The 11766-nt window shown below is 41.3% G+C and overlaps 1 protein-coding gene across 1 annotated transcript in view; it reads left to right on the top strand.

Annotated features, from left to right (window-relative positions):
• The first annotated feature begins 1606 nt into the window (after positions 1–1606).
• LOC145397624 (uncharacterized) overlaps positions 1607–11766 on the top strand; it is a 30951-nt gene continuing 20791 nt past the window's right edge. The window contains exons 1-2 of the mRNA XM_080270664.1: positions 1607–1753; positions 5822–6246. Of these exons, the coding sequence (XP_080126790.1) occupies positions 1666–1753; positions 5822–6246 (513 nt within the window). The 5' untranslated portion in view covers positions 1607–1665. The remainder of the gene's footprint in view (positions 1754–5821; positions 6247–11766) is intronic.

Below are 11766 nucleotides of genomic sequence, written 5' to 3'. Positions count from 1 at the left end.
CAATCCGTGATTGTGTAAAATTTGTTGGACCCTAGTTATGAAGTAGGAGTGGGTCTCCTTGATTGCTAGCTGAAAGGGGTTAAGGATCTTTGTCAGGGTAGAGTAAATGTACTCAGTTATACCCACCTGCATGCCTATGACAAGAGCATCATCATTATCATCATCATCATCATCATCATCATCAAAGACATCATCATTGTCATCATCATCATCATCACCATCATTTCCCATGAGTCGCACATGACAGTCAGTGCTCTTATGACTCACACAAGATTATTGATTTCTTTCGCACATATCCCCCTCTCCATCCGTTTACACACGCATGCACCCTTTTTCCATCACATCTTTACCCCTACATACTTATGCAGTCTTTTTCTTCTGCATCTTCATTATTGACACATTCATTGTCTTCCTCACATATCACCAGCTCTGTCCTGCACTCTTTGAAGTGATACTCAGTGCCTTGGAAATTAAATTGGTTCGTTGCTTGCCCATGAATCGGCTTGTGAGTTGCTGGGAAGGGCTGGATCTCAGGTTAGTTGTGAGAGAGAGAGATATATATATGTGTGTGTGTGTGTGTGTGTGTGTGTGTGTGTGTTGGAGGAAAGGCAGTGTGTGAGAGAGAGAGAGAGAGAGAGAGAGCATAAATATAAGTAGTGAGGGAGGGTGTGAGGTAAGAGGGAAGCCATAGAGTAGGTGTGATGAGTCGAGGTACTTCACGTACACAGCATCTTTACTCTTCCATCAGCTCTTTGTTCTTCATCTTTACCTGTTTCATTTTATCGTGGCCTAAAATTGCTGTCTCTCCATCTTGACTGAGTTGTAGCAATGGATGATCACTAGAATTTGATACTGGTCATGAAGAAATGCTGTGGGAAGGATGCACAGCCATTGCAGTGTCTTTTTCTGTCACCTAAAGTTGTCTTCTCTCCATGACAAATGCTGAGCTATATCAGGCGATTAAATGATGGTGTTAGTCACGAAGATGTGCTGTGGAATGGGTGCATACTTTTAGTATTGTCTCATTTTGACACTAAGCTGCAGGAAATCACTTACAGAAGGATGAGAGTCTTCACCAATTTAAAGTCAGTGAACTACTTATTGCAGTAGTGGATTCTGTCTACCATGTGACAGATAAACTTTCACACTCTGTACTCTAGCAGTATATCTTCTTTACTTTCAGACACCCATAATTTTATTTAGCATTTTCTCTGCTGTCTGACACTTATGATTTTACCAAGCTGAACCAAATTGGCCAATGTCAGCCTACAATGTTTGACTAGCTGATAGGTGGTATGATGTGTGTAAGAATGGATGTTTATATGTTTGAGTTGGAGTTAGGATTTTGGTGGATTGAATGATGTGTGAATGAGAGCGTGGTTCATTTATTTTGGCAGATTTGGTTAGTTTCTCTTCCTGTCGGGTATTTCTTCCACTTTGGACCCTACTTCACCCCATCCATCAGTGGGAAGAGTGGTCTGGATGGGAATGACGGCGATGATGATTATGGCGACGACAACGATGATGATGATGGAAGATGTTGATGGTGGTGGAGGTGGTGGTATTACCAGAGTTACTGAGCGTACTGTTGTTTTGTTTCAGTGGTGCAGGAGTGAGAGAACCAGCAGTGGAGGCTTTTATGGAGAGAGTATCAGCGGGCCAACGATGGGTAAACTCAGCCACCGCAACAACACCAGTGCCACTGGCAGTAGAACCGGCGCCCAGAGCTCCACTCGACGCAGGCTAATGAAGGGTCAGTTTAGTTTATTGGCTTTTGTACACTTCTTCGTTAATTTTACAGGTGATTCCCACATTCTTCTGTCACAGGTTAATGGAGAGTTAGTTCATCGTGCTGATAGGTCATCCTCACTTCTCAGCAGAGGAGGACCAGTTAATTTTATTGGTTTACTTATGGCACTCTTCCATTTTACTGGTAACCTTGTCCACACTTCTTCTTGATATGGACAAATAGAGGGTCAGTTACTCTTCTCGGCTGTTGTACAGTACACCTGTAAAGTAAACTCCCAATTATCTGGCGCTGCATTATCTGGCATACGACTTTATCCGATATAGCCAGTGGCTGAATTAAAATGGTATCTGGCAGTAATCATAAACTCTTTGACATATCTTGCATGAAGGACCCTTTCTTCTGGTTAAAAGTACATTATTATCTGGCATGAGACAGTTGTCATCAAACATCCAGTCATAATCACACACACAAAAAAAAAAGAAAAGAAAGAAATACACAAATAGAATGCGGTTATACTGTACTGTAATATGAAAGTGGTGGAATGTTGAGGGACGGAGGGAGGGAGGGTTGATGGTTGGTGGGCCTCGCTGCTCACATGATTTTGGTGGTGGGAAAGTGGGGAGGTGCAGTGGTAGGGAGTAAAAGAATTTTGATTGGCTTGGGTAGGGGAGGGAGAATTGTGACGCAGATTTTTCATTGGCTGGCAGCAGGTAGGTGGATGTTCTCTTACTGTCCATTGTATTCCTCTGTTGCTTTGGTGCCGATATACAAATGAGCCAACATTGCACTCCAAGAGCTGTAGTCTTAAACTGTGGGCAGGAGTTCACCTTGCCCTATACATATCTTTTGGTAATGTTAACGCACGAAAGGGAGACCGTTCCCTGGCAAACAGGAGAGTATGACCATAGCATAGCACTGGAATCCGCAGGGAGCCCCATAGCACCCCTTCGCATGCCCCATTGTCATGTTATAGTAGACTTGTGCAAAGAAAACTAGGTAGAATTTGAAAGACCATATGGTGTGTGTGATGGGAATTTTAATTTAATGGTAAAAATATCGTGTAAAGAAAAATAAGTGTTCAGTATTTTTATCGTTTTAAAACACTTCACCACTTCTCCAGAGTTGGTTAATTTACCATGAGACGAAAACAAAGATGAGATACTGTATTCACTTCCATTTTATTTTTCAATATTTCAACCAAGCTTTTTATCAGATATGGTGCATGATACTTTTATAATTAGTTTGATTAGTTTCATGAAATGATTCCTGCATAACAAAATGGCCGAATACTACCTAAACAGATGAGTTGTGCACAGCCAGTTAGTGTGAATTACAAAGTCTTAAGTTTGCATTTGGTAAACTTTTACATGTCTGCACTATTTTGTTTTTGCATGACAGTACTGCGTATTTTTCTGATGTATTTTGATGTGATTTGAATGAATTTGACCTTTATTATTGGTGCTCATGATTGGTTTTCAAATCCCCCTCCCCTCAAGTGTCATGGGGGACTGGTGGGATTTTGGAGTTCTGGGTGGGAAAAATGGCAAAAAGAAGCTTTTGGGGCAGAAATATAGCCAAAATCATTATGACCAGCCAGAGTGTACTTGTAGGATTATTACTGACCGAGTGAGTCTCTTTGAAGTTGTCTGACACCGAATTGTTCCTATGGTACAGGTTTTCCAAAGCCTGTATGCATACTCCTATGCAGAGTAGTCTAGAACAAATGCCAGTCTTTAATATTAAAAGAGGTAAGAATTGCTAACATTAGGAGATTACCTCGAATGTGAATCTTAGAAACTTTTTTTTTTTTTTTTTTTTTTTTTTAAATCAGGGCTACCAACGGTTTGCCACGCCTAACAAAAGGGTGTGCTCTCACGCTTTCAAGATTACCACTTACATTGAAGATGTGAGCTTCCACTTTGAGTGGGATGTGGGAAGGGAAGGGACTTTTGTTTAATCCGGCATTTTAACAGTAATGTATCCAGCAGGCCTTTGGTTCTATTATGCCAGATAATAGGAGTTTACTGTACAGTACTGAGTTTTAATTTATTGATGGTGTTAACGTCCTCTGATTACAGGCTAATAAAGGGCTGCTGCTTTTTTATGATTTACGTTATTGGTTTCTTTTACTGTTTGTCCTTACTTCATCTTGATGCAGTCTAATGAAGAGTTAGTTGCTCTTGGTTTGTATAGTACTCAGTTTATTGTGCATAGAATAGCAATATTCAGCATCCTCCACTAGCAGGCAAAGCCATGAGTAACTGAAAGATCCTTAAGTAAAGGTGAACGGATGTCTCTGTCTTATCAAATGACACCATGCTTCCTGTAAAAGAATCTTCCTTTTAAAGTTGGCCACTGTACAGCTGATGTTTTCCACTGACTGGAAGCTAAGCCAAGTGCTAAAACCAGCTAATTACTTACCAACAGTCAGGTGACACAAACTCCAAAATAAGTTGAAATTGATGGTTAGTTCACAGTGGGATTATGTTGAAGTTTTTGGAAAATGACAGACATTACAGGCAGGGGCTGATTTACATGGAGGCTAATGAGGCTGAAGCCTCAGGCCCCAAGCTTGTAGGGGACCCTCCAGTAGTGAACAGGTTAACCCTTTGAGATTCTGATGATGCTTTTTGGCATCATTTCTAGTCCATCATCATCATCATTTAACCTCATAGATTCCGATGATGAATTTATTTTGTCATTTTAAGATACATTTGTAAAATATTCACCATAAATTGGATTTACGCGTCATAACAAAGAGACTTGGGCACGATGTCGCGGAATGCTTGCTCTGAGTGTGGCGGCAAGTGCACGCATGGTATGACTCATGGCTTTGTCATTATAAATGTCATTGTAATATACTGTATATAATTATAATACAGTATATCATGGTAATATGTCATTGTAATATATATCATTGTAAAGGTAATTTATTTTAGTTTTCCATGATTTAAACCAGATTTAAGTATCTTTATTTTTTTTTTCCCCAAATATTTTTTAATGGCAAGGTATAAAAATTTGTGTTTTTGCATAACTTCAGCCTGTCATTTTGACTTTATTCCTTTGTTTTCCTTTTTTAAATATATAACGATAAAGTACAGCTATTAAGCTTCAAAATAACACCACAACCAACATCCTGTTGCGAAAAGTGTATTTACACTGACCGATAAAAGAAAAAGATCGTGAAGCAAATATGCTGCTGAGAATCATAAAAATTGTGCATCTTTTTCCTTGTGCATTACTGTGCAATCAAATGCAGAAATTACCATAATCTGTATACCATTGTAAAGATTATTAATTGTAGTTGTGCGTGGTTTAAACCAGATTTATGTACCTTTTTTTTTTTTTCTGAATATTTTTCTTTGGTTAGGTATAAAATTTTTGGTTTTCGCTTAACTTCAACTCGTCATTTTGACATTATTTTTTTGGTTTTCTTTTTTTTTTAACATACTGCGATAAAGTACAACTATTCAGCTTTAAAATGACACCAGAACCAACATTCTATCATGAAAAGTGTAGTTACACAGAGCAATCAAAGGAAAATATCAAGGCGTGAAGATGTGGGTCATCGCGAGAGTGGCTGACTGCAGTACAGACATAATCTGCCTGGCCCAGAAACCTGATAGGGTTAATGAAGGCTGTATCTCATCTCTTCACCTCAAAAAATTTCCCATGAACTGAATAATATAATACAGAAATATCAGAATAGAAAAGTATGACATTGAATTGGAGGGGTTAAGGATGCTTATAGACAGTGCAAGAAACTAATGAAATATTTTAAAAGTTAGAAATGTTTAATGACTAAAGGAAATGAATTATGAGGGATTTGTAAAGCTGAGGATGTTTAGTGACATCAGCAAACTAATGAAGGATTTTTACAGCTATGGATGTGTAATGACTGAAGGAAATAAAGTAATGAAAGGGTTTTAAAAGTTAGGGAAGTGTAGTAATAAACAAATATGCTAATGAAGAATTTTAAAAGGTTGGGATGTATAGCTACAGAAAGGAAAATTAATGAAGGAATTTTTGAGTTAGGGATGTTTGACTGAAGGCAGCAAACTAATCATCCAGGGTTGTGCGGATCCCCAGTGTCGTCTGGCGGGGGATCGAGAAAACCCCGTGGGAGGCTGGCCCCGCCTCCACCCCCACAGTCCATGGTGCTGGATGAGGACTCAGGCTTTGGGGGAGATCAGTCGCTGGACTCCGAGCCGTCGTCACATTCACCTCCGGCACACTCACCCATGGCATTCTCATCAACATCCACACCACAGCCTGTGTCACTGTCACTAGCAGGGCTGTCACCAGCATCACAGCTGGTGCCATCATCACTTTCGTTGTCATCTACGCCTCTGTCATCCACGGGATCACTGTCATCATCTACATCACTTTCCCCACTGTCAATGTCATCGCCCCTGTCGCTGCCATCGCTGGGGGCGTCCAGTGGCCTCACCACCCTGTCATCCATCCTGCCTTCCCTTGCCATGGTGCCACAGGCTGTAAGTATTTATTGTATTGCAGTTCCATTTTACAGCTTTAACCTCTTAATTCTGTTTAATTCTGACTCTGGCAAGGACCTGTGTGTCACAGGAAGGTGGGTACTTGCTTGTGGTCAGAGGGTCTGCATGACTAGACCAAAGTAGCACAACAACAGCAAGAATCCCTTGATTCAGGTGATTTAATTTTCATTTTACTCAGGCATGGTGCTGGAGAGGTTGCCTACATGTGGTGGCACGAATATAATTGGGCAGTGGAGCAGTCCAGTTATACAAACATCCCTCATCTCACTCCCTGTACCTCAAAAGGAGGGCAGTTGGCTTTGGGAAGAGGGTATTTTCAGCCTGAAGTCCAGTGGGATCACATTCATATGAACCTGGGAGTACATCAGCTGCTGTCCTACTGCTACTCTGACTAACACCAGACAGTTTTAATGAAGCTCAAATGTGGCTGTAATTGTGAAGAGGTTGTTGAAGGTATTCTCCAACCCCTCTCATTCCAAACATCTTCCCTAGAAATAAAGAAAATGGGCTTAAAAAAAAAAAAGATAGAATCAGGGGGTCGACTCTCATTATACTTCCACATAATCTTGCATCTACACACTCGTACTGTGGATGCGCTTTTTTCCCCAACGCTTCCCCAACTCTGATTCATTCTTCAGCTGAGGGGAATTAAGCACTTCCATGGTGACATATTATAATACAACATCTTATTCTTGCTAATTTCGCATGATTTTATTAAGCTTTGGAAGGATCTCTTCAGCAAGGAGATTATTGAAGGCTGCACTTGTACTCCTTTTACTCTAATTTGGCCTAAAATTTCCTTCTCTTCATCTTGAATTCTTAGATGATGCAATAGATTAACACAGGAATGAGATCCAGCTCTTGAATAAGTGCTGTGAAAAGGATGTAGAGACGTAGTGTTGTCTTTTTCAGGCACTAAGCTACATGAAGTAAGTTGCAGGACAAAAATTTAGGCCAAGTTAAGATGACAGGATGGTAATATCTCCATCTCAAAATATATCTTCAGAACTGAGTAAAATTGCTCAAGTATAGCAAGATTACGATGGAATATACGTGGGTGGAGTAAACGAGTTAAGAAGAGAATAAAGAATGCAAAAACTAAGTTGCAGGTCAAAATGATTTAAGAAAGAGGGTAAAAAATGCAAAAACTAAGTTGCAAGACAAGGTAGCATTTTGCAGAAAGTGGGACTGGATGTGGTTGTGTAGGTAATGTTAGACTATAGTATGCAGTCGAAAGGTAACAGAGATTCTCTTGCTCTTTTTCTCTTCTTTTCAGCTTTGACATTCTGCATAAAAAATAACAGTAGAAAATTGTTGTAGAAATTCTGTCTCTTCCTTTCTCTTCTTTTCAGCATTAATATTTTGCTTCTACTAATCATTTTGCACAAAATATAAGAATGGGGCTGTGTGTATGATATATTGGGTGGTTTGTATGCTTTCTTCTGCAGTGCCATTCCATCTTCTATTTGATTTTCAACAGTAATAGCAGGTGCACTGTATGGTACATGTACAGAAATGTAAGTAGTGTAAATTCAAGGAAATGACAGTGTGAACCATTTTTAAATTTTTGCTTTACCTTACCTGTACATTAACTTGCCACTAAAGAGTGTTTGCTAATTTAAGATTTTCCAGTTCTGGAAATGTGAATATTACCATAACTAAAACCAGCTCAAAACGCTGCATGCAGTAATGTTTTTTTTAGTTGTATATTGCTGTGTGAAATGGTATACCCATTGATTTGTAATCATATAAAAATTCCTTTAAATTGTTTTCTGTCAAAGATGCCCAAACCAGAAGTGAGGAATTGCACTGTTGTGTTTTCCAGTTTAATAGAAATGAAAATGCAGATTTGCACACTTGCAGTTCAAGGTTGTAGAGTGTGGGTTACTGTACATGTTTAGCAAGAAGGCTTATAGCACAAGCATTCAACACTGTTAGCAAACAGACATGATGGAGGTGGATGCATGTAAGTATGAATGGGGCAAAAGAACATCCTCACTCTGCTTATACTGTATCTGACCACTGGTGTTTGTGGGTTGTGTTGCAGAAACTGTTGCTAGTCAGTTTGTTGCAAGGTGGAAGTGGTGTAGGCAGCAGCCTGCAACCCTCCACATCCCCAACTGGTGGGGGCAGCTCCCCCCAGTCACCAGGTCCTGGCACTGGTCAGCCTGAGAGCCCCAAACCTGCCTCGCCGACTCCCGGCACAGGTCATGAGGACCAGGATACCCCTGGCACCTCCACTGCTGAGCTGTCACCAGCCAGCCCCATCTCCCCCTCTGCCCGTCTCACTGAACCCTCGGGACACCCCAAGGTACGCACTCCTACCCTTGCTCTTACCTCACCTCACCCAGTGCCCTGCCCTGCCATACCTAACCCTGCTCCACCTCACCCAGTGCCCTGCCCTGCCATACCTAACCCTGCTCCACCTCACCCAGTGCCCTGCCCTGCCATACCTAACCCTGCTCCACCTCACCCAGTGCCTTGCCCTGCCATACCTAACCCTGCTCCACCTCACCCAGTGCCTTGCCCTGCCATACCTAACCCTGCTCCACCTCACCCAGTGCCCTGCCCTGCCATACCTAACCCTGCTCCACCTCACCCAGTGCCCTGCCCTGCCATACCTAACCCTGCTCCACCTCACCCAGTGCCCTGCCCTGCCATACCTAACCCTGCTCCACCTCACCCAGTGCCCTGCCCTGCCCCACCTCACCCCATACCTTACCCTGCCCTGCCCTACCTAATCCTGCCCCACCTCACCCCATTCCCTGCCCTGCCCTACCTCACTCCATGCCCTTCCCTGCCCATCCCAACCCAGCCCAGCCCTTCATGCCCTGCTTAACTCCATGCCCTGCCTTACTCTGCCCTGCTCGCCCCATCTTCTCTCATACCTTGCCCTTCCTTGTCCGGTTCCTACAGCCTCCCTTCTAGTCATAGTCCCAGCCCCAAGACCAGTTATATTTGTCACCCAGGCCATATATCCTGTCCTCATGTCCTGACAAATGCCACTTCACTAAGGACTTAACAGATATTTTCCCACATGTATATTGCCTTTAACTCCCATGTATCATGTGATATATAATTTGTATTGTACCTTTGCTGCCACAAGATGATTTTTTATTTAACTTGGGACAAAGCTCTGGTATTGAAGGCTGTATTAGTCTGTTCCAATTCAGAAATTCTCACCCTAAGCTGAGTAAAAACAGCTGGAAGTGGCTAGAACAGAATAAGAGATACATTTATGGAGTCAATGGGTTAAAATTATAGTCCATCTTAGTTTGGTGTAGATTTTCTCTTTTTTTGCAGTTCCTTTCTTGTAGTTCAGTGGCAGAATAAGATAATGCTGTGGCGCCACATCTTTCCCATGATGCCTCTTTGTGACTAGCACCATATTCTAGTGTTAAACCCTTGTAGCTCAGCATTCAAGATGGAGAGATGGTACTTTTACGCCTAGTTAAAGTGAATAAGGTTTAGGTATTGGTTTGGCTGCAAAGATAGTGTGATCTTGCTTTCAGCAGTCTTACAATCTATCTACTATTGTAACTATACTCTTTTTACTTTAACTTTTTCTAAAATTGCCATCTCAGAATTTTGCTTACTGTGTTGTAATAATAAATTAACACTGGAATGTTATGCTAGTCACCAAGAAGTGTTAGAAGAGGATGTAGAGCCATAGCATTGTCTTTTTCCACTTTGGAGCTATGTGAAATAAGCCGCAAAAAAACAAAGATCTGGCCCAAATGGTGGTGAAAGAACTTTAGGATTAGCTATCTGTGAGTGGGACAAGAATGATGGGAAGATTTTGCATTCTCACTTCTTTTTGTCCTCCATGCAAAAACAGTTCTGAGTTACACTACAACATTGGCAGTGATGAAAACCCTACACCTGGTGGCACTGTGCACTCTGGATGGAGTAGCAGTGGCATCCACCTGGGAGCTAGACCTCAGTTTTGATTGGTGACTAGTGTTGAAGAGGGACACCTTCCTGTGGTGTCACTAATACACCTGGCTGGCTTCATTGCCCAGTTATATAAATGTCCTTTAGCCTGCTTTCTGTCCACTGAAAGGAGGGTGATGGATTGCAGAAGGGCAACCTCAGCCTGCAGTCCGCTGGGTTCATATCCAGTTGAACCTGGAACCAGAACAACAGTAACAATTGGTTTTGGCCTTGCCTCACCCTTTCCGTAAAATTTTCATGCATGCAAAATTCTCTGTGGGGTAGTGGTGCATATTGGAGCTTATTTCACTTTCTTTCTTTCTTTTTTTTTTTCCACAACTCTTTTATTAGATAATACTTTCTCTGAATGATTTGCTACCTTATTTTGCACTTAGCATTTTACGTTTTTTTTTTTTTACACTATTTGCATTCATCTGTTTTCATGCAAGGCTGTTTATATGATTTATATTTTGTGTTTCAAATGTTGACTTAGTGTGTTATGACTGAGGGGGTCCTATTGTTAGTTTGTTATCACATGATGGAACTGGGCCACACCCTCAGTATAAGTACTAAGTTGTGCTTGCATGAAGTTTGCTGAGCCATGCGTATGTGAGAGGAGTGAGTCTCCTTGGTTGTTAGTCAGATCAACTGTCTGATCTGATTGCAGATAAATGATGTATACATATTGTACATTTTGAAAGGAAGTGTTCCATGCTTGTAAGGGTCAACATTATCATATATATTTATTTTTTTATGTATTATTTTTTAACTACATATGTTCATGACACTTCATTGTACACCCACCAGCTTCTTGTTGTTCTTGTCAGAAGTTTTATTTATTAAAATGTTCTGTACTTTTTGTACTTGGTAAAGTACACAGAGTGTATATGTTTTTATAAAATGAAGGAAAACCTTGGGGAAACCGGAAAATCTATCTGTCTGTTTAACTGTAGACAGACTCCTCAATCTTGTTAGGGGTGGTCATAAACAAATTACCTTTATGCCACTCTGCCATTTGGCTACCCTCCCTCCATCTCAAAACCCCATCTGTTATATATCTCTCCACTCCATCCCTCCATCTCATCCTTGATCTTACCCTCCCCCTCCCCTCTTCCACCTTCCTCACATAAACTTCTAGTCAGCCTCTCATTCTCTGTCCTCTGCACATGGCCTAACTACATCAGAGGATTGAATGGAAAATAGAAGGTATTAGTGTTTGGGGGATGTAGGAATTGCTGTGTTCTTTGCATTGCTGAGGAAATATTAGCAATACACACTTTGTGAGAATCGCAAAAAAGGCTGTTATTTCAGCTTGTGTTTATGGATTAAGCGTGTGGTAGTCGTTGTTGTAATGGACTGTAAGTGACTAAACTTATCTGCCTGATTTTGTATTGTTGTGGTAGATGGGGGTGCTCACTATCCACTCACTCGATGTAGTGCTGCTTTCTGGTGTCTGCCCTTTCCTCTCCTCCATCCTTCTTTCCTTCCTTCCTCTTCTGTCTTTCTTTCCTTCATTCTTTCCTCGTCCATCTGTCTACGAGTGACTTTACACTCCCTCTTCTGTCT

Source organism: Coenobita brevimanus, chromosome 42, assembly GCF_032717465.1.
Source record: "Coenobita brevimanus isolate Jiangsu-jjx chromosome 42, ASM3271746v2, whole genome shotgun sequence".
Classification (NCBI taxonomy): Eukaryota; Metazoa; Arthropoda; class Malacostraca; order Decapoda; family Coenobitidae; genus Coenobita; species Coenobita brevimanus.
Note: the sequence above shows the minus strand (reverse complement) of the source record. Positions and strands in the feature narration are given on the sequence as shown.